General features: G+C 39.2%; 2 protein-coding genes across 4 annotated transcripts in view; one reads left to right on the top strand and one right to left on the bottom strand.

Moving 5' to 3' along the window:
• Positions 1 to 5,443, bottom strand: part of ERP44 (endoplasmic reticulum protein 44) — a 54,461-nt gene extending 49,018 nt beyond the window's left edge. Inside the window, exon 1 of the mRNA XM_049830476.1 lies at positions 5,265 to 5,443. Coding sequence (XP_049686433.1) covers positions 5,265 to 5,330 — 66 coding nt within the window. The 5' untranslated portion in view covers positions 5,331 to 5,443. The remainder of the gene's footprint in view (positions 1 to 5,264) is intronic.
• A 105-nt stretch (positions 5,444 to 5,548) lies between these two features.
• The window catches only part of INVS (inversin), a 98,429-nt gene continuing 80,316 nt past the window's right edge, over positions 5,549 to 23,661 (top strand). Inside the window, exons 1-4 of one of the 3 annotated variants that reach the window (XM_049830098.1) lie at positions 5,549 to 5,682; positions 6,259 to 6,438; positions 11,387 to 11,556; positions 19,304 to 19,470. In XM_049830098.1, coding sequence (XP_049686055.1) covers positions 11,451 to 11,556; positions 19,304 to 19,470 — 273 coding nt within the window. In that variant the 5' untranslated portion in view covers positions 5,549 to 5,682; positions 6,259 to 6,438; positions 11,387 to 11,450. Of the gene's footprint in view, positions 5,683 to 6,215; positions 6,439 to 11,386; positions 11,557 to 19,303; positions 19,471 to 23,661 lie in introns of those variants that run through there. The other 2 variants (XM_049830100.1, XM_049830099.1) reach the window with 2 other exon arrangements.

Here is a 23,661-nt window from a genome sequence, read left to right on the forward strand (position 1 = left end):
ACCAACGGTTAGCATGCTTCTGATGAATGAAGACATATGGGGGAGGAAAGAAGTGCAAAGGCAGAACTCTGATGGAAATCTGATCTCACTTTCCTAATGCTCTACAATGCACCTGCCCTCCTCTGCTTCTCAGGGGAGCTCTCCAGTTTAGAGTTTCGGAAGAAAACATTCCTTAGGCTCTGACATCTACACCCTATATTGCTTTTGCTAACATTCCTAAATGTTCCTATGTTTCTCCTCTAAATCACTAGAGAACTCACTCTCAAAAAAAAAAAGGGGAGGGGGGGGGGGGGGCAGAAGAGGAAAATGAAAAAAGAAGGAAGAAAAAAAAAAGAGGTATTGCTACTGCATCCAAAACCACTCAATTTTTGAAGCACATATTACTTGAATGTATCTCTAGACTCTCTTGACGAGCTTTTGAAAAAGCTTTGGTATAAAATTTACAGCATATTTGTATACTTGCTTTTCACATGAGACAACTCCCTCCCCTTAAGTAAACAAAGTATCTGGAAACTAGACAAGTGAGGCTTACAAAAGAGCCTACAAGGTGAACAACTGATCCTCCTGAATAGCAGCATATGATCCTTAAGTCTTTCAAAAGAAATAGGTTTGATTAAAACACAGGGGATAACTGCTGGGCATGTGTAAGAATAACCAGTGGTAATTGTTCTTTCCCAAGAAAGCAGTATGAGGACCAGTCTCTTGCTTAAGAAAGGTGTCCTGCCAAAAACAACCAAAGCAGACTACAGAAGAGAATGGTAAGGATATCAAAAGAAAATCATGGAGAGTGTCACTACAGAGTACTTCAGCTGCCAGCAACGATCTGTGACATCCTACTGTCAATAACTCATTTATACATTTTCCAGCATTGTCCGAGTCTTCAGTTTGAAGAATCAGTTCAGTTCCTCCTCTCTTCCCTCCTGAGCACTCCAAACAGAAAACTTGCCCATCACATGGCATAGCAAGAATGCAATTCTTCTTCATAGCAAGAGTCTAAGCGTCCCCTAGTATTTCTGGCCTCCCTGCCCCAATCTAGGGAAAGCTCCTCAGTTAACTACTACTTCACTCTTTAGAGGACATAACAGATGACGAACAACTCAGAACTCCCAGGCTACTCTTGGAGGGAACCCCTTTCATTGTTTAAGGCTCAGTGGCCTAAATTTGCCTGTAACTACAACCTTTGACTAATGCTCAAATTCAGAATATTACATTTTGAGCAGGATTCCCGACTACAAAATTTGTTTGTTAATACATATGCAGAAAGAGGCAAATGCGTAGAAATATGCTCTATACGTAAGATGTACAGAGTGTTCAACTTCTCTTCAGGCAACTTACTACTTACTACAGTATTTAACATTAAGTTAAAAGACATAATTTTATTTCATTTTACTTTCACTGTTTGGGTACTTGGTGTCATATTAACAAGACATGAAAGGCAGTGGCAGTAAAATAAGAAACAGAAATATTACCTTACAGTAATTTTTCCAATTAAAAGTTACATAGGAAATTCAAAAGTTCATTGACTTTTGTGCCCCTTCTAAGTTACTGCTCCTAACAGCTGCAATTGCATTGCTATATAACTAGTATTTTGAAAGCTTCACTAAAAATATAAAACATTATAGTGTAAGACTAACTGTAACACTAAATATTATCTGGCAATGATAAACCGCATCAATTTATAGGGAAGAACATACATAGATGGTGGGGCTACTGAATCATAGATGGAATATACACCAGGCTTCCATAATAACCCCAACTGAAGAGAAGCCACTACTTATTAAAAAACTAGTTATGACTCAGAAAACACTCCAACATTTCACATCCTCAGAATATGAGGCCAAATATGCTCTTCCAAACGCGTTGCCAAATATATTAAGAAGTAGGTGTTCTCAGTTTGTCCATGACAGCTTTCCAAACAAGCTACAAAGCAAAGGTATAGTAGTGGTGTTTTGAAACCTAATAAATTGAAGTGGAAGAATTGGGAGATCCTTTTAGTTGTTTGAGGGGTAAAAAAACCCCAAAACAACAACAAAAAAGCCCCCAGAGAACTTCCCCCTTCATTTCCCTCACTATCAGTTGGTGGTTTCCTTTAGTCACATCTATTGCTCAGGGACACTGTGCATGAGACTCCCAGCAGAGTACTGAGTAGTATGACAAATGTCTTTCAAACATATGCATAAGAAGCATGTGCAACAGTGTCTTGTTCTAGAATTTTCCTTATAGGCAAAGCATACACATCTGCAAGTAGAGGCAAACATACAGAATGATTGGTTAGAGCAAAGACAAAGAACCACACCTTGCCTTCGAGGAGAATGGGATGAGCCACTGTCCCATCAGCTTTTATTCCACTGTCCTGGATTCATCTTAAAGATCTGTCCTACCCAGCATTAAGCAATATATACCAACACGGCAGAAACATCTTGATCTGCAAGGACAAGGGGCCACATGACTTTACTATGCATCTCTTACTCCAGTCTTGCAATCAGCTGTACACGATCCTCTACAGCCTGTGCTGTGCGCTGCTCACCCCTCTGCTCAGCTCCAATGCTGCCGGGGCAGGGGTCACGCCAGCCTGTACTTCTCCTCGTCCTCTCTCCAGGTCCTCCTCGTCTCCCAGTGGCCCAGTACAATGCTAGCACATGAGGCTGAAAAGTTAGAAGGGAAAAGGGCTGTGCTGGGACTGGCAGGTATCCCTGTAATGCTTTGCACTGCAATCTCCATCCTAGTCACCCCAACCTTCAGTGAGACAAGGGAGAAGAATAGAGTGAGACCCAAAACCCTCTAAAATTTTAGTGATCTCCTACTGTCAAACTTCTTCAGACAAAGGAACTTCTTTTGATGTTGACACTGTATCTTTCTTCCTTTGGCAGCATTTTAATTCCCCATGTAGAAAAGAAATATACTTATCAAAAGTCTGGAAATGTAAATAATTTCTTTTAACTTCATTGCTATTACTAAGCATGACCAGCTTAGTAAGCTGTTTTCACAGCTACGTATCATTGTATTCTGTTCTAGGAACCATTGATGTAACACTAACAAGCTCACTTTATCCACAGAATATGCCAACTGCCATGCTCAAAGAAGCTCTGCTAGATGGCACATCCTTTGGATGCAGAGAAGAAAGCTCTCCCAAACCTTACGAACCAAGAACACGGTTACATTGCTGGTCTTAAGTATTCATGACTGTTGGTAACAAAAAACCCAAAGTTACCAGAACTTTGAAGTTAATCTGGTACACCTTGCCAGATTCTCCGAATGACACGAGAAAACAAACACCATTTTTACTCCATAAAAGAGTTTTTCAGCTATTTTAAAGAAAAAGGATCCCTTCCTACTCTCAGTCTGCTCAGGACAACTTTTCCAAAACTCTTAACAAATCTACTATGAGGAATGATTCATTGGCATGATCCAAGTCTGTAACTAGGCACCTTACAACACAGGGCCACGCCTGATGTTATATCTGTGTAATTCTTCAGCATTACATTTTACGTAATTATTTTTTTTAAAAAACAACTCTGACCTGTATTCTTTTTGAGGGTTTATGAATACAGTTCTTTTATAATCACACTAGAATTGGTTTCAGTGACCCATACACAAAGAAACAGCAACTAAAACATGGGGAAATTTCAGGTGTTAGACATTTCCTATTTTGTAGTTGGCACACAGAGATCTAACTGATGCATATTAGATTTGCATTGATCAACTGTACCATGAAGAAAGAAAAATGTGTTCATCAACTCGTGACCACTTTTTCAAACTTGTACTTGTTCATTCAAATGACACTTTAAAACAGTACACGTTCCTTGTTTTTGCTCATTGGACTCTGTACTTAAAACAATGGTAAAAAACAACCTAGTGCATAAGCAACATCCTTGTCGTTTTAAGGCACAGATGCAACTGGTAAATACTAGGTTCTTCACTTCAGTCTTTCATATAGTGAGCGAACACACTATAAATAGCCATCTATACATAAACATTTCAAATGTGTTTTTTTTAAACCCCATCAATCACATGTACTTACTAACCCTGAAACTGCAGCAAGTTTATAACCAGCGCTTATCCAGGTAGAAGTGCACATTTCAAAGGGATAACAAGCGCTTGTTCTGTTCAATAAGTATTTGTCCTCACATTTCTATTGATTAATTCATTCATTAGTAGCTATATTACTACGCACTTCCCTTTCGATCCCCAAAGCTCTGTCTACCTCTACCTCCAATTATTCCTTCATTTTCTGGCCAATTTTACTCCCCCAAACGTCTAAAGTAGATTGATTAAACACATTAGTATCCTAAGACCAAATCCTATTAAACTTATTCACACAAGTCCCCTTTAGCTCTGCAAGTCGCTTACGCTATGAAAGGCCCAGAATCTGGCCCAATACAATTCTGGTAAAGTAAGAATCACTACATCAGCCTGTTCAAAAAAAAAAAAAAAGAAAAAGTAACACAGACAAGTTATCTCCACAAAACACACGCACCGGTGATTGAGTTTCTCTGCGCGTGTGAGAGGTAGCTTAGGTCACGCGTGTAACGCCAGCCTAAAAAAAAATAAATATATAACCCTGTAGCCTGACAACTAAAGATAAATGTGACGGCGGTGCAAGACAGCTTGGACGGGGTTACTTCGCTGCAAGCCGTGCCTCACGGCAAGGCCGCACCGGCCGCAGGCAGGGGGAACCCCGCTCCCCTCGGTTTAAGGGCGGCAGCTCCCGAAACACGGCCGACCACCGGTCTCCGCAGAGGCACCGTTAAGGCCGTTCCCTCCCGGCAGCGGCGGCTCCCGCTAACCCCCCGAGGGGCCGCTCGCTTTCCCCCCCGGCTTCCCCTCTTGGGTTCCTGAAGAAGGAAGGCGCCACGCCGGCCTTCTCCGCCGACGGCAAGCCGAGCTTCGGCGAGGCCCCCACCGCCCGCCGGGCCGATTACCCCGGGCCCCGCCGCCGGCTCCCGAGCCTCGGCCCGGCCCGTTCCGGGTCCGCAGCCTATCGGCCTCGGCCACAACACCGGCCTCCGCCAAGCGGGGCCGCTCCCGCAGCCGCCGCTCAGCCTCCCTCCGCTCCGCTCCCCTCCCCCGCCGGGCAGGTGCGAGGCGAGGAACCGCGGCGGGACCGGGGACCGCCGCCCGGCCCGAGGTACGTTCCCGGCGTCCACACACGGGGCGAGCGGGAGGACGCCGGCTACCCCTAGGCCGCCCTAGGCCAGGCCGATGCTCCCTCCCCCCGCGGCGGGGAAGGGAAGAAGGCGGCTGCGGGGAGCCGGTCAGCTCACCAGGAGGAGGAGGAGGAGGAAGAGGCAGCCAGGGTCAGGCAGGAGCGGGAAGATGGCGGGTCTCATGGTAGATCGGGCGCCCGGGAGGGTGGGGGGGGGAGAAGCGCGGCTCCCACTCTCCACGGCGGCGCCTCACTTCCCCCGTCTCCAGGAAACACCCGGGCAAGTTCCACCGCGGGCCCCCGCGCTCCCCGCCTCCCCCGCTCCGCTTCCGGGTTCCCGCGCTGGCGCGGGGCACGCCGGGAAGCGTAGTTCCTAAATCGCCTCCTCCGCCACCGCCGCCCGAGGGAGCGAAGGGCAGAAAGCGATCCCAGAACGCACCGCGGCCCTGCTCGCGCACTGAAGCCTGGGGCCCCGCCCGGGCGGTGAAGGGGTGGGGTCTTGGTGGCGGCGCAATGAGGAGGCGGGTGGGGTCGAGGTGAGTTACGGGGCGCGGTTGAGGCGCTGGGGGGGGGAAGGGAGGAGGAGGAGGCGGCGGCCATTACCGCCCGGGCGGGGCAGGGTTAACCCTTTCCGCCTGCGGTGGTGGAGTGTCCTGCGGTACCGCAGCCCCTTCCGTTCTTGCCCGGTCGCTGGGGCTCGGTATGGGTCCCGGGGGCCCCCTCTCTCTGTGGCGGGGGGGTGAGGGGTCCCTGCCAGCCCTCAAGCGGTGGCGGGAAGCGCGCGGGCAGCTCCCTCACCGAGCCGGGTGGTGGGTGAGGCGGCTCGGCAGACACACGGGCAAACCCCTGGGCGGCCGTGGAAAGTTGTTCCACGTAAGAGTTTGGCGTCGCTGGGTCCCGCCTCGGCCCTTCAGCCGCCGGGGCTGAGGAAACGGGTTTGGGCGCGGTGCGCCTTGGGGGGTGGGGGTGTCTTCGTTTCCTCAGAGTGGGGGAAGGCAGCCCTGCGTGAGGGGGCAGAGCGGCTGGCGCGGGAGGGTTGGGCAATTTCAGTTTTGGTAACAGGGTTGAAGTGGGACGTCATCATTCATTTTTATGCCTCGACGCTTCAGCAGATTTGTGCTTTTTGTCGCTTCCTGAGTTCTAAATACTGAAAAGGAGCAACACCTAAGATGCGGCGCTTCATTCTCTTCCAGTAAAACTTTGGACCTTACAGTATATGTATGCTTTGAGACCGTGCAGAGCTGCCTCACAAAGATCATGGAAAGCTGCACTTGGCGTTCTTCATGTTTCCAGTATGTACACAAGTGTAAGGAGTGAAATGGGGCATAACGCCATTTAAAAGAAAATTCTTTACATCAGCTTTTCGCAAGTCAACCCCACTTTGGCTTCAAAGAAAGCCCGGCAGGCTCAGACTTTATGTGTGACCCTGCAAGAAATCGTTTGGTCTGTCAGTTTCATGAGCCACAACCACCTATATATACACGCAAATCTTGTCTTTTTTTTTATAGGCTGAAATTGGAACTTTAACTTTTATGAGTTCTGCTATGTCTACCTTAAGCACCTGTGCCCCTCAATATGTAGAATGAATGTCTTGGCTTCTGAATTAATTCATATTTGAAAAATACTTTGATATTTTTTCGTAGCAGCTCATTCTTCACTTGGAAACTGTATCGGTAAAATTTGAGAGCGTGGTCTTGTTTAAATTTTAACAAACTCCTGCTTTGCTGGATAGAAAAATGGTGTGATTCTGATTATCTGTGTAAAGCAAATTAGACTTATCACAGTTTGGTGTGAAATTTTACATACCTTGAGGAGCTCTTGGTGTCCATATGACTGTCCCTTCAGTTCAGGTGACTCGACAAGGCTAATCATTTTCTGCATGTTAGCTTAAAGAAGAAAAAGTTAATTATTTACTTGATTCCAGCAATAAAATGCATATTACAGATAATGTCAATTATGTCACTTTTTATAAGCAGACCTTGTAGTTATTTCTTGATTTTTATTGTTGTTTTTCATCCCTTGTGAATAAATACCTCATTTTCTGCTGATGAGGATCTTTATCAAACAAGTCTTCCAGATACCAGTTCATTTGTTTCTCATATACATGAGAGATTTATCTGAGGAAAGTTACATATTTTCCTTTTATAGTTCCTCTTAATATTTCAGAATTTCTTGGATGCAGATTAGCTCTTTCAATGGAGTTATGATACTGTACTGAGAATTGCTGTAAAGGTAATTGGTTGCTTCTCTCACCTGTATGATTACTGACACTTTATGCAGATGTGGCTCTTGTTTTCCTCTGGAAATTATGAACATCTTTTGTTAATAATTCTTTTCTGTATGCAGTAAGTTTTAAGTAATTGTTCGTGTAATTGGGGTGCTTCTGGCACTTTACTAAGTTCTTCAGTATTTGCTGAATTTTACACTGGTGTTTTGTATTATAGTTTGTTTGTGGAAGGGAAAAATGTAAAGAAAATGGAGGAAAAGACATTAGTGGTAACTTTGGAGAATAAAACTAGTATCTTAAAATTCCAACAAGTGTAAAATTCCAATGGTGCATATAGGCCCACCTAGTAATGTAGAGAGTCCTGATGTATGTATCTGTACCCAGAGGAAGCTTTTGAGGAAAAGGTGGAGGCAGGTTAAAGATAAGCTGTAGTCTTGTATGCCAAGTGGATGTTAAACTAAGTAGCACATGATCCATCTCTGCAGCCTTTTACGTTCTCTTTCTTTCCTCTTGTTCAGATTGCAGTTGAGTAGTGTCGTTTCCTTCATATAGCAGGCAAATTTATATAGCTGTAGAAATAACCAAGGAGAAAAATGTAATAGTTAATTGGGGGGAAGCACTGTAACTGACACTCGGTTTCGTGTTGTCCCTTTTGGTTTCTTCAGATTTGCCTGAAGCAGAAATGCCTCATCTGCTTTTATCCAGTATAATGTAGAGCAGATAACAGAAAGCATAAGCCATACTGCTAGGTTGGGAGGAATAGTGTAGCTTTGAATGAAACATATCAACTATGTGTCCTAAAAAGTCAAAAAAGCAGTTTTGTTCAAGGAGCAGAGGATACTTGGGATGCAGAGAATGGTGCAAGTATTTTGAATGATGTGCATATTCTTTATCCTCCTTAGAAGAAAACGATTGCAGCTAGCACTGGGAATGTTTGAAGGGCTGTTATGCTAAAAATAAAACAATTGTGCTTTATGTCTTACAGTGTATTTGGGCTTGTGTGAGCTCTACCTTGCGTTGTCACATATGCATCTCCACTTTCTTCAACTTTCTTAAGCACCAAGTCAAGTTGAGCTTTTCTGTAATTTGTTGTGGTGGTGTATTATGGCACCGCTAGCGTGTCTTACATCCTCTAAAAGTGGAAATGTTGTTAACCTCCTGTCGCATTAGACTTTGAAGTCCTTTTTGTTCTCTGCTCCTAGAAGTCAGCAAAGCCATGAACCCATTAATGACACACTTCTGATTAGGGGAAGGATCACCTACTTATGTGGTAAAACAAGTGTGTCAAAAGAAATGTTTGATGTCTTTTCTGAAACAGAGAGGTTCACCAAACTCACTAAGGATGGAAGCATTCATGACTTCCAAGAGATATTGAACATCATCATTCTCATCTTATTCTGAGGCTCACAGAAGAAGAGGAGAGTGGTAGAATAGGATCACGTTGTTCCATAGGTTTCAAATGACCAGAAATGGCTCCAGTTCATAAAGTTATGTGAGGAGCTCGTCCTCACGCTTCTGCACCAGCATTCTCAACAGAGCACACCCGTGCTGGTGTAGAAGCAAGTGACTCTTGTGGTCTAATAACTGGTCACTTGAGACAGGTACAAATGCCATACATGCTTGGTGTTGGCAAGTTGGTTGTTGGGTGACTAGGGTGACTTCTGAAATAATTTTATAGGGGTGTCTGAAACAAAAGTTGAGTTTGGGGAAATTGCTTGCTTTAATAAAGTGTGGCGAGCCATTGCACGTTTCCATAACACACGTTCTTTAAGGAGTGATAAAGTTAGTCAATACCATACTTACTCCTGGTTCTGAAGTGACTGACAGATGGCAGAGGGAGAGCCGTGAACACAAGCGAGGAAGCGTTTCAGTAGCAAGGAGTTCTAGTATATGTACTCAAGTAAACTAGCATCTCGTGCCTTTCGTGTCACACCATTACTAGTTTTTGTAGGGGAGAGAGGTTGAAAGGTAAGGTTATATTTCTAAGAACATGGTGAACCCGCTTTCATGGCTCATGAACACTCAACCATTCAGACTTCAGGAAAGGACTGTTCAGTGATAGTGTTAGCCATTGTAAGAAGCGGCATAGCATGTGCTTGGCTGTTTGAGGACAAGATGGAGAAGCAGCAGTTTAGACACTAGTGTATTAAAAGCTTAGTCTGCAGTTATTGTGTGGTATACTTTAGACAATGTCTGAGTAGTATCTGTGTGCTCTCATGTAGAGTGGATGCAGTATATTGATGTGTTGTTGAGCAGGTTTGCACAACCACATGGTTCCGTGTTTGTGCTTTTTCCAGGGATGTGGTATGAACTGATACCATGATTGTGCAGATGTTCTTTGAGTAACTGATCAGATTTGCCATGAAGCTTCCTGTATTAATTTTCTTGTCGGCTCTCCAAGGAAGTCTGGAGCTTGTGAAGAAGAGTCTACAATTATATTAGAGTATTAAGTTGGGGTTGTTGTTTTGGGTTGGGTTTTTTTTTTTCAGGTACAGGCCTTTGCCTTTATTACTTCATGCTTAAAATCTGCTGTAGAAATTTTCACTTCATTTTACATAAATGTGAATGTTTTTCTGGTATTTTAATAACATTGCCCCTCAATGTTGGTATGTATGCATCTGCAATTATCTTAATAACGACAGATGCTGTCTAGCAATGTATAGTCCACACAAAATAGTGTGTGAACCTGAGCTGATCGCTGTGAAGATCTTGAGGCAGTGGTAGTTCAGCAAAGGTAGCAGTTCCATTTCAGAAGAGGCTAGGAAGGCAACTGTAGTGGTAGATGTGATTTAGGAAAGAAATAAAGAAGAAAGAAGAGAATACTATTGTACCACTGCATAAATCTGTGCTTGCCCATAACTAGTGGAGTTTTCTTTCCATCTCAAAAGGGTTAGAACAGAACTGTGAAAAGGTCCAGAAAAAGGGCAATTAGCATGGTCATGCATACAGAAAAGGTGCTGCCTGGGTAACAGCTAAGTAAGCTATGAGTCTTTCAGCTAGAGGAAGATATGATTGGGGACGATATGTTAAAAGTCTGTAGAATAATTTCTGATGGATAAGAATTGTTTATTTACTGTCCCTTCCAGTACAAGGATTAAGAGCCCTCAGACGGCAAGAGCCAGGACAAGGCAGATGAAAGCCAGCGGTTTGTATGTACACTGTTCGGTTGTGGCATGGAACTACTTGCCAGTGGACATTGTGGATGCTATAAGTTTGCATAATCTTAAGAGGATACTGGACATGTTCATAGTAGAGAAATTAATTAAAAAAATAAGGAGAATTTGCAAAGTACTAAATACACAAAACCCAAGTCCGCTTCAGGAAGTGGTTGAACTAGAAATAATTGTAGTTTGGGAGAGTATTTGGAAGAAAGGGACAAAAAAATAATATATATATAAATTCATATATATAATTTTTTAATATATTTATATATATATATTTGCTCTGTTCTTTGGCATCTACCATTGTTCAGTTTGAGACAGGATTTAGAGCCAGACTTCTGGTGTAATTCATTGTGGCTTTTCTTGCGCGTTTTCCCACTTCTGTTCAGGTTTGAAGAACACTTACGATCTAGAAAGCTGATCTGATTGTTTGAGTTATGCCATTTGGTCAAATAAAAGATATTGCTTCAACTTATAAATCTCGTCCTGCATGTGTCCGTAGACCATCATGGTAGAATACCACCAGGTATCAAGTACCAGAAAACTATATCAAGTTGATACTTGATAACAAACTTCATTGGTTACTGAATTGAAGCATGCACAGCAACACTTTGAAGAACAGTCTGTTGGATTTGTAGATAAATATATAGGTGTGTATATATATAGGTATATATCTCCTTAACGTAGGCTTTTTCTGGTTGAATTTTGGCTAGAGGTAGATTTAATCCATTAAATAAGAAACGTGTTTGTTCTTTCCTGTTTTCAACAGAAAAGTGTATTCTCTTTAGCATTGCTTGAGTAATTTTAATGACTGATTCTAAAATTCATTCTATTTTATTGTTTTTTTTCTAGAACTGAGTTCCTAAAAAAAATGTTGGTGGTGCAGATCTGACCTATGGTTATACCTTGAAAGAGTATGAATATTTCAGCAAACTGCCTCTTCAGTGGTTCCTCATTAGCATCTGAAGTGCATGCTGCTGCTGTTAATGGAGATAAGAGTACCCTCCAAAAGCTAATAGCAGGTAAATGTTTTCATTGTAGATGAATTTGGATTACTTCAGAACTGAAGCTTTTTGGTTTTGACTAACTGCTCTGATCTTTAATATATGTTTTCATTTCTTGATTATATGTATTTCTAGAATAAATGTAGTCCTGAAAATATGACTGATTTTCCTTACTTTTTCTTACCTGTTGCCTTTGGCTGGTACTTCTGTGTGAAGTCAAATAAAGAGTTGGTAAGTGATACAACCAGAAGAGTTATTCAGGACTCCTGTTTCAGGGAATTTGAAATTCTGGAGAAGTGCTTTGGACTGAAATATTTTGGCTGCAAATCCTTATTTTTGGAATTGCTTTTGTGGGAAATTTGATAAACTTGTCTTACAGGTCATTTATTATAGTTAATGAAGTCTTGTCACTGTGTAGTATTTGGGGACAAAATGAGCCAACCCTGTTTTTTACTTTGATTCTGATACACTAACCATGTTTCTCAAGACAAATTGAAGGTAAGGAGAGAGTCTGAAGCTGAAGTGAAAAAAAAAAAAAATTCCCATCCATTAAAAAAAACAGGATTTTGCCTTCCCTCTATGTCCAAGATCTGTGTGGCATTCCAGGTTAGTTGTTTTCAAAAGCAGTATATATTCTGTGTTCCAAAACCAATCTTACATACATTTGGAAGGCTATGATATGATAGGTAAAGACTTTGATTCTCTGAGTTTCTGATTAGATGCGATTCCAGCTGATACTGTAGAAGATTTATTTGCTCAGTGTTTTTTGAAGATCCAATTCCTGCAGCTTGGTAAGGGGGAAGGACTGTGAAATAATAAGAAACTTAATCTGTATTTGTGCCATTAACTGTCAGTTTTAATGGGTGTAAGGGATTTAATGGTAATCATATTAAACCAACAGTCAAGTTTATGTATCTTCTGCTGACCTGTGTTGAAGACAGGATAGTAAGCTATGTGGATCTATTGTCTAAGCTGTATAGAAAACAGTAAATGGTTCTTCTTTACAAGGTATATCTAATTCTTTCAAAAGACAATTAGAAGTTATTTTACTCAAACAAAAGAAAAAATTTGAGGGAATTGACTTTCTAGAAGCTCCGCTGTTTGAAACAAGTATTTTTTGGGGGCCTTCAACTTTATTTTGTCATATGATGGCTCAAACATATACTGTTTGCATGTAATGCTATCTGTTCAGTCTTTTGTAGGACTTTTTACAAACAACAGATGAGCAGTTGATATGGAGATGCTTATAGAAATCTGTGGGATGCAACTACAGAGTAGCTTTAAATACCTGGGTTTTTAAAAAAACCTTCTGCCTGCATGTGGAGAGGGAAAAAAGTCTGGGTTTTCAAATCTTGGCTAACAATCAGAAGCAACAACAAAGAGTTTTTGCTAACTTCAATGTGTTTTTGTTAATCTCACAGCCAAAAGATGTATTTTGAAAACACAAAGGAGCAAGTACTTCTGTGTTGCTGGTACACCTTGTCAAACATACCACAAAACAGCCATTAGAACCAGATAAGGAAATCACTATTCTTTTAATGGTGATTATGCAGCAACAAAATAAAAATGCTGTGTATTATTTTTACATGGGAGAGAAAACTGCATAATCCTTGCAAATAGCAAGCAAAATTTGGCTTTTCTGCTTTGTCGTGTTTTGACAGGATATGACACAGACCTTACTTTTGCCAGGACAGGACCCAAAAACCAAGTATTGCCTAGCAGAAGAAGAATGCATCAGAGTAATATTTTTAGCTGTTTACCAGGCACTGTTGAAAGTATAACTTGATGCCAGAAGTAAATTGAGCAATTGGTGTTATTCACTGAACTTCATGACTGCACTTAGCAGCAGTGTCTAATTCAGGACAGTACTTCAGCAGTATGTGAGTGTATGCTGGATCACTTAACAACATTATCCTAGCACAGCCAAGCTTTGCATCTTGATTGTATAGCTAGCAGTATGTGCAGTAACATACAGTCTGACTTTCTCCTTTTAGGGAGGGCTTTTTACCCCTAAATTTTCCTCTTTGAGTTTTCCCTATTCAGTTACTAACATGGGAGGGACATAGAGGCTGGTTAAACAGTCTCTTAGAGTAGCCCCCTCTAACCTGTTTGGTGATTGTTGCTTTTCCTATCTGTAGCTTGGAGTGTGTGTGACTATATACAAACATATACATTGTATTTGCTTATAATTCATGAGTATGGATGCATGTGTAATCTGCCACCCAGTAGCCTGTGATTTTAAAGGAGCGGTGTTTGAAATAATACAGTGTATTCTGGATACCATGTTCCAGAGGTAAGTAGAAATTTTTATAGAGAAAGTGGGTTTTGGAACAAAGTGTCTCTTTATGTTAACCACTGCTGATGCTTAATTACGGGACTTTCTAAACAGCCTACGGGTTAAATACCATCAAGTTCAGTACATGCCAAGTGTTTATTGTATAACCAGTGCTCTAACAAAAGTGTGCTAATTGTTTGCATTGCGTGAGTTGCCTAGTACTGTATCACATTGTTTTAGAATTGTATGATCTCAGGCTTTGGGGAATACTCACAGTATTTTCTTTTCTATGTTTTATACAACACTGAACATGTCTTTAATTAACAGTTCTTCAGTGTTAAAACCCATCTGTATGATTTTAATCCTAGGCAAAAAGAGAGCAAAAGTTATTTTTTTGTTTGGAGGATCATTTTGCACTTAATGCTTTTATGTAGAGTTTTCAGAAAATGCATCTAATTGTTTTAATCGTTTATAAGAACACAATAATGTGTATAGTAGTCATTATACTGACGTGTCTATTCAGTCTTACCTCCTCATTCTAAAACCCTTATCGTGTATTGCTTGCAAACAAATGCTTCTAAGTCTCTGATATGATGTTTCATTGTAACTATAAATTCTGGGTTGCAGATATGCAGTTGCATCTTTTTGTTTGATTCTCCTCTCTGCTTCTTTCTTCCATGTTCTGCAATGCAGGAACTTGAATAAAACTTGGATCAGATATTACAAAAGGCAAGATTCTTGCAAGTAACAAGAGATGGTCTGTCTTTTAATAATTGAGCCGAATTCAGGTCCTTTTCCTGCCCTTTCTCCTCTTCTGATTTGAAAAATGCATAGAAATGTTAAAGTCTGATGTGATTGCTTGCATAGACTGTAAGGAAGTGATGAGGTATGAATATGAGAGTTAAATTTTGCAATTGGGCCACTTGATTCCATGGTGTTCGTGACCTCCATTGGCAACAAGCTTATGGAATGCATAATCTGATGGGGTGAGGATGTTGATCCTGAAAGGGGAGGGATCAAACAAACTTCCTTTCTTAGGAAGGCGTGTGGAAGAGAATTTAATTTTGCCACAGCACATTTTAGATACACTGATATGTGAATGTTTTGAAGGCTACCTGTGCTTTCTCATCTGCAGAAAATAATAATTTACTGCAACTGTGAAGTCCACAAGGTGTTGTGCTTAGTGAATTGCATCAGCTTAGTCCCCCGTATCACCTGATGGTGATATAGTAGCTCATAGTCCTTGTTCTGTCTCTTAGCCTGAGCGCAGAGACATCCTTTTAGGGAAATGCCCACAAGATTTTAACCATTCTAAGGTTAAAAATTCTAAGCAAACAAGATAATAACAACAGGAGACCTACTGCTAGCTGAAGGTAGTTTCTTTACCTTAAACAGTGCAGCAGCTTCAAGCAAATTACTGGCATCAAGTTTTGAAGGTCTTGCTCGTTTTTCACTCAGAGTCTGTGCAGTCATGGAAACTCTTTGTCATCAGCTACATCGCTCTTTGTGAGCTTAAATGAAAGTAAATATCTGTTGCTTTACTTAGTTGGGTTGTATTTGAGCTTTAGGCCATTTTTGCTCATCTTGACCTTACCCATTTCTTTCTTTTAGTGTCTATGTTCTGTATATCTTCTAACTATATAACAGAAAGGCAACTTGGAATTTGAGGGAGAGGGACTAGTTTTGCACACTGCTGATTTAAGAACAAGTCTTACATGAGCATGAGCCGTGTGCATGCGTCTTATTGGGAGAAATGCATGTTTATGTATTTCTTATTAAAAATATGTGTGATTGTGCAAGTCCCATCAGCTTCAACATACTTAAGACACTATTGAGGCTACGTTAACACTGAACAGTGAAATATGGTTTAGTGATGTCTAAATTATCAGGCTGAACTAGTACTGGAAGAGAACCTGACTGTACTTAGCTAATTAGAGAAACTGGCTTGTTGGCTGGGAGCAGTTAAGCTTTGGACCTCAGTATCTGTATGTTGCTGCATAGGGCTGCATGGTTGTTCATAACTGATGTTTCTGTAGTATGCTGTGTTGAATGGAAAAAGCATTTATTCTTAGCTAAAACATGGAGAGAGAAGACATTGACAGCTTCACAATATGTACATATAAGTTTTAAAATACTTTTTTCTAATAATAGAGGAAAGAGTTATCTTGAAACTGCATCCAGTTTGCAATGAAATTTTAATACTGTGAAATGAAAGTCTAGCAAATCAAGTTAAGGAAAATAAAAACTTTGGATTCTCCTGTTTAAGTCATATGTTACATTTTGAATTATTTCCTAATGGCCATGGCATTAATTAAGCAAGTGATGTAATTTTTTTCTATATACTGCTTTTTAATGCAGTTAGTAAATAGTACAACTTGTCATTTTGAGCAGAAATAAAGAATTACATTCTTCAATAATGAAAATAAGATGACACTTAAATGAATATTTAAAGACAATACATGAGCTTTTCTCTCAAAAAGTGTTAAAAAGTAGTGTTTAAAAAAGTGTTAAAACAGTATCAATATGTAAATAGTGTTAGTAAAAATTACATTACTTATTTATATTTCCACATCAAAATGTAGTTACATATAACAGGACATAAATAATAATCCAGAGACGTTTCAACTTGCACAGCTTTTAACTCCCCTTTAGAAACATTGCATATTATTTTTTTTAAAGTCTTAAAAATGCTACCATAAAATTAAGCTTTTTTGATATCTATTGTTTTGATGTGAAGAGCAATGAATAAGATATATCCAATACTTGACCTTCTTGTATTCTAAGCAAAGTTCAGACCAGACTCTTATGCAGCTTTTATGCAACACCACACAAGAAAAAAATCACCTGTGTAAATTTACAAATGTAATTTTCTACTATTTCTTTTATTATTTGTTTTTTCTTCTGTATAAAAATGTACTTTGGTCATTTATTTATTGAAAAAATCCAGGACTCGGCTGTTATGCTCATTATGAGAAGGTTTCTAAAGGAAGAAATGAGGAAAAGCTGACAAGGGTACATGCAGTTCCCAGTGGCCTATCTACAGAAGGTGGAGTCGTAGCTATTTTGTATCTTCATTTATGCAGTCATACAGTAGGAGAAGATAGCATCCTATACAAACCAGTTGAAGTTGTGTGGAAATCCCAAACATATGCATTTTTCTATATACATGGAAGTCTAAAAAAAAATAGGTGGAAAAACTAGGATGTCATGTTTTAAATGAGGTTATTGATTGTATAGTGAGAATGTAAAATTTGTGGAGGGGAAGGCATCAATGTGGACAATGTTACTTCTGTATACTGTGTATTCTGATATATCCATGGAAGCCATTTAGGTGGAGGAGTGGTGATACGCATTTGAAAACCAAAGCAGAAAACAAGTCTTGGATTTGAATGAGATTAACAAATGACCATATAAATCACATTTAAACACACACACAAAGCAAGCTTAATGACTGCATTTACAGGTCTAAATAAGAAACTATGGCACTAATGTTTTATTACTGTCCATCTGACCAGATGGTGACATGTGTGACATGCTAAGGAAGATCAGAGTCTGAATTGACAGGAAACACAATAGTAATGAAGGTTACTTTCATATGTTTTGGGTAAATGGCTATTGAGGATATGATCCTAAAACTAAATTGTTAGAAATCATTAATGGGTTGTCAACAGAAATTTCTGTGAACCTAGAACACAACCAACTCTTCAGTTGCTCTTGACTGCTGTGTAGGACCTGAATTGGTGTTAACTAAGCAAGATTTTCTAACTCTTGACCAGAGTACACATGGATAAGCAACAGCAGCTAGCTGTAGTTGCATACTCTAAAAATGGTGAAGGATATTAAAATGAAAAAAACTTGCTACGAAGAATCTAAAGATGAGTCTAAAGAGTAAACTCCTTGTTTGCATTATGAAGTGAATGCAAAAGCACTTAACAGAAGAAAAAGTTTAGGAAGGTCGAAGGGAATCAAGCATGGCTAAACAGTGGTGTGAGGGTGGATATTAAAAAGCAGGAAGGTGTTCTTCAAAAAACATAACCTGTGTCTGAGGAAGGTAGATGCAGGTCAGTAAAAGACTTTTTTTTTTAGGAATAATCTGCTAGAGACATAAAAATTAGTTATAAAACTAGTGAATTGTCAAGGTGAAGGGGCAGTCAGGGAAGACAAGGCCATGGTTGAAGAACAAAAAGAGTTTTTCTATATCTGCATTCACAAAAGAGTTCAGAAACATTCCTAAACTGTTTTATACAGAGCAGAAAGAGTTTTCTCAATGCTAATCACAATTTCTAAGCAAGAGAAGGTGTTACAGAATGAATCATGAGAATGACATGGTATTCACTCAACATTTTCAAAGTTCACTCAGAAGAGTGAACGAGCAAATGATTTCTCTAACTGGCAATATCCTGCTTAACAGTGTTTTTTTGCAAGAGGCTTGGTTGGTAGGGAATTTTAATTCTTGATATTCCCCTTGTTTCACATTGAATCTGCTTGACTCTTCTGCTGGGTAAATGAGTAGAAATTATAATTCAGAATACAATTACTGGATATGTAGATAAGTATAATATGCTGGGGAAAAGTAAAGATTGTGTTTGTAAAGAAGAGCCATGTCCCTGCTGGAGTTCTTCTGAAGCATCAACAGTCATGCAGACAAGGGAATATTTAAAAAGAAAAATTAACTTACCTGCTAAAATTGAATGTTCCTTGAGTTATTGTAGACAAATTTAGAGTTGGGTTGTGTAGGATAGCTGATACCCATGAATTTATAAGTGCTAGTTTCTATGTGGTGACGTAATAGAAATATGAAACTTTATAGTTAAGGGTGCATACTGGTTGGTTTGGTTGTTTCGGGGGTTTTTTTTGACTGAATAGGAATACAATGTTTTGATTTTTTTTAATAGGACCTCAGACTTCTTATTTAGCTTAATTGCTGCCTTACTAACCTTATCAATTCAAGAAGGCTCGAAGTATTTTAGTAGTTTCCATATTGTAAGGCACTATGAAGTAAATAATGGTATTGATGTAATATTGACGTGTTTATGCTTTTAAAATAAACATTGCTGTGAGTAGGCTTCAAAGCTTGTTTTAGTTACAGTGTTTACAGGTTTCAGAAGGACTATTTGGTTTATGTGCTGTTGATATTTTTTAAAGTAATCTCTGCAGCCAAGATCTGTATAACTGTTTTAAAATTATTTATAATTATGCCACTGCAGAATGTTACTGGTGGTTAGGTGTATTTGTGGAGCTAATGTTTTCTGAATGTACATTTTTCTGTAAATATATTTGAAATGTCCTATAAATGTCAGTAAAAATAGGGTAAAAAGTAGTAACTTTTAGTTTATCTTATACTCTGTTATTTTGATCACCCTGTTCATTTGTAAGATGAGTATCTTAAAAGATACTCTTTTAAGAAAAAAGTACTACTTCTAGTTAGAATACTCATAGACTTAACTCTTTTATGTGATTTTTTTTTTTTTTTTTTTTTTTTTTTTTTAGGAAACTCTGAGTTGAAAGATAAAGAGGACCAGTTTGGAAGAACTCCACTTATGTACTGTGTATTGGCAGACAGGCTGGACTGTGCAGAAGCATTGCTGAAGGCTGGAGCAGATGTTAATAGAGCTGATCGTAGCCGAAGAACTGCTCTCCATCTTGCTGCACAAAAGGTAACTGTTACAAGTGCTCAGCCATAGTATAAACTTGCAGTATTCACAACAGGTATAAAGGAGATTTTCCTGTATTGAGTAAGCATGTTGTGTCTTTAGAGGTTTTCATTATTTTAGAGGCAACTAATGCTAGGAGTTTTTAAAAAACCTGGCCCATCCCAGAGTAAATCTTTGGAGCGTTATTTATAATTTTTTAGTGTTTTTACTGAGTGTATTTGTAGCTGTCTGCAGAGAGAGTATAATGCATTGCTGGTTCAAGAACTTGTACTTTCAAGGAAAAATAGCCCATGTCCATTTTGGGATAGCCAGATCTAAGTAAAGACTAAATTTTGTACACTCTGATACTCCTTAGTGATCAGCTTACTGTGTATGTTGTTGTTTCAAATATAGGTATTTCATAAATGGAACAATGTCAGAGACTTAAAAAATTGCTGTAAGATACTATACTTGCCTGGTGTTCATACAGGCTTTAGATTTTGTGACTTGATAGGCACATGAACATTTTAATAATATTAAAAATTTTAAAAATTACATTTTCCCCAGATTTTTAAAATACATTTTAGCATATTAAACCAATATAAATCAGTGTTTAAAACTTTCTCTATATGTTCATATTGTGGATATTTGTATTGCAGGCAAGAGAGACTTTGCCTTGGCATAATATCCGTTAGCCGCATGTGCTCTCCATTTCCTTTATGTCTTACTGCAATCATGAAAGGGCAGTTTGTACCATGTGATAACTTGGACCATTTTAGATGTGTTTTCAGTTGATAGTGCAGCTGAAAAAAAGGTACCATCTTTACCTCATGCTGTTTTAGCAGAAGATTTTATGCACCCACTTACTGTGTAATGTACTAGATAGATGTGATTCACCCCATAGCCACGGAAGTGCTTGTGCTGTCACAGTGCTGGGGTGGCAAAAAGTGGTCAGGAGACAGCCCTTGCAGCTGCTTTCCATTTGGCTGACTTAGCCGTCCTGTAGAACTGCATTCTGTGTCTTCTGAGCAGTTACTCATTATTGATGTCAGCTTACAAAATTAACATTTCATGTGTGTAAAATTTTGTCTTCAGTGTTTCCTTATTAACATTTTAAGATCTGCATTTCTGTCATGAATGCCTTCTGCAAAATATATAAAATTAAAATTCAAACCAACTTCTTGTTCCATGCAGTTTTGGCTGTTTAAATAATGTTTTGCATTCTTCTTATTCCTCTCTGATGCTTTTGGCTTATAATCCTTTTTTTTTTTTTTTTTTTTTTTTTTCCCCCAAAGTAAAAAAAAAAATTTCTCAGTAACCAATACTGAAAGTTGACTTTCAGACAGAAAAAGAAAAATGCTGGGAGATCACCCATTTCCGAAGTTTTATTGTCAGTGTTGGTTAATCATGAATCTACATATTTATCAGGGCCACTGTATAGTTTTTGTTGTTTTCAAGCTTGTGAGTCAGTCACTGTCATGCACTTCATCAAAAACAGGTTTACATGACTTTCTAAATCTCCATTTATAGTCATGGGTATAAGTTGTTTAGAATGACAGTGCTTGGAGATTCAGATTCCTAAATTGCACTTGAGTTGCATACTAATTTTCTTTTTTTTTTGGAGAGAGAAGTTAAGATTAATGCACAGACCTTTACCTGCAACCAGTGACGAGGCAGGAAAGAGATGACACTTTTCCACACACATGTTCTCAACTCAAGCAGATGGATGTGAAATGAAGTAAGGTTTCCTGAGTAGGAACCTTTCTCTCTAGGTACTAGAATTACTTTTGCCATTTTTTTGCTGTCTCTTGGGAGTGCTTTTGGAACACCTTACGCATCAGATCACAACAGATGTCCTGAGGGCTAGAGTTTGTTGCCAGAATATTTGAGTCTCTTTAGGTTGTTATTCTACAGGCTTCCTTTACATGTCCCTTTACAAGTGTTCCTCTGAAACAGTCTTGCAGTTGATTTGACAAAAAATGGTCTCTTCTGTATTTGAGAGCCACAGAACTGTCTTGGAGGCAAAGAGTTTGTGAGAAGATACTCTTCTAATGCCAAACAGAAAGAATGATTTAGCCATCTTGGACAGAAGTAAGCTGAATGATGTCTTCATTCATGTGTTTAGATTCAAGATGGTGACTCTCCCATTAGTAATCCTGGTTATCGAAAGAAAAGTTGGTTTCATTCTCTGCAGAATGCAGGGAATCTTGCAATACTTCTTTCCCTCAGTATCAGCTAAAACTGTAGCCAATGTAAGGTTCTTTGTTTTCTCTCCAGCATCAAATAACTGTGCTAAGGTATTGGTAGAAATGCCTGATCAATTGAGATGAAACTGTTCCGTTTTTCTGTCTGGAGATGTCACTGATAAAAGGGCTGCCAGTCCACATCTTTCAGTCCTAGTAAAATAGCTTATATGGTTTTCTTAATCCCTGTTACAGAACAAACATTTAGAAATGTGGCATAGCCCAGAATTCAGTCATAAATCATTAGTATTAAGTAAAATTAATTAGGACTGTAATTGCCTTTTGTCTCTAGGATGGATTTCTGGTTCGATAGGACTTAAATGAACAGCTGTAACATTATTCAATTAACGCTTGCATAACTAGCTTCTGACTGCACCTGTGTGATTTACAAACCTGGTTATGCTTGGTGAGTGTGTGTATACATACACATATGTACATACTAGCTCTCTATTATATTTTATTTTTATTTTTAACTTCTACCTCTCTGCAAGTTTTATACTTCCAGCTATTTTCTGCAAAATAACAGACTTTTGCTCCTGACATGTTTTTTATTATTGTTGCATAAGGATTTTATTTTGTAAAAGCATTTCTTCCAGTCCCTCAAAATGCTAACAATCACATCCAGTGTTCGAAATTCAAATTCTCATTTGTTGATAATACAGAGTTCTTCCTAAATTACAGCGGAAGATTACAGCCTTACCCACATGGTCATACAAAACATTATCTGACATGACAGTCTCACAGTAGTTTCTTAATCCTTCATCTTTTCCTAATGGCACATCTAACTCTTTTTTAAGGAATTACTTTGTTACTTGCAGTTGTGTAGTTGATCCCCTCCCAGGTATACTGGTGCACTCAAGTTGTTTCTTGTCCCACAAGTGTCCTAGAAGCCGTCTATCAGAACTGTGAGTTGTCAAAATAGCTCTATTTTGCTTGGGATATCAATAAACAGTATCAAAATTTCTGTATTTGATATAAATGCTGTTCATGGTCTTTATCAAAAATATTTCTGATAGCACAGCGAGGCAGACTGACCCATGCTATTCCATGTTCTTTCAGTTCCAAGGGTTTCAACATATGTAAAAAGTGAAGGTGATTTGATGATTTCAGTAACCCTGTGTAATGCAGTTTTTATATCTCGGTCATCATTACCAGTTAATGAGGAAACTGAGGTCTCAGAACTTAAAGTTGCTATGTCATCCTTGTCTTGCCATGCTTCATCCAAATGGCTTTTGTCACTGGCGCATGTCTACAAAGCAGTAGTTACCTGGAAAGATATATCGGATTCTCAACAAAGGGTTCTTGTAACCTCTCTGTCTCAGACTTCATTAATGACATTCTGGGCTATTTGCAAGAAGTAAGAGTTAGGATATTCCCTTACTTATTGGTCCACCTAGCCACCTTTCTTTGATAGCAGATTAAGCATAAGTGTTCTCACAGCTTTCTTTGCAGAAAGTTCCTGAAGTTAATAATGTAGGGTCAGAAATTTCAGCTGTTAATGTTACTTGAAATAGCAATGCTTTTTGAAAACAACTGTGGTTATGTGTTGATATGATAACCTTTGATGAGTGGTTGCTTAATGTTAATAATTATGTTCTTAGCGGTAAGTCTTCCATGTGGTGATAGACATCCTTTGTATTACGGCTTTTAAGCTTTACAAATCTGTTGGTCTAAAAAAGATTTTTAGCATGAATAGGAATTGGAAAGTTAAACTCTTTGCTTAAATGTAACAAATACATCTTTTCTCTTAATGGAAAATATTAAAAATATACTATAATGCAATGTGAGATGATGGGGTGAGAATAATCTCATGTAACTTAGAAATTTACATTGCAGACATCTACATCTGAGGTAGTCATCTAGATTACTTTTAAAGTTAATGTGCTTTAGGGTGCAGTTCATTCACCCTAAGTATAGAGAGGTACCTTAGGACACACTGACTAGCTGAGTCATCCTTTTAGACTGATGCAGG

The sequence above is a fragment of the Accipiter gentilis genome, chromosome 27 (genome assembly GCF_929443795.1).
Source record: "Accipiter gentilis chromosome 27, bAccGen1.1, whole genome shotgun sequence".
NCBI classification, from domain to species: domain Eukaryota; kingdom Metazoa; phylum Chordata; class Aves; order Accipitriformes; family Accipitridae; genus Astur; species Astur gentilis.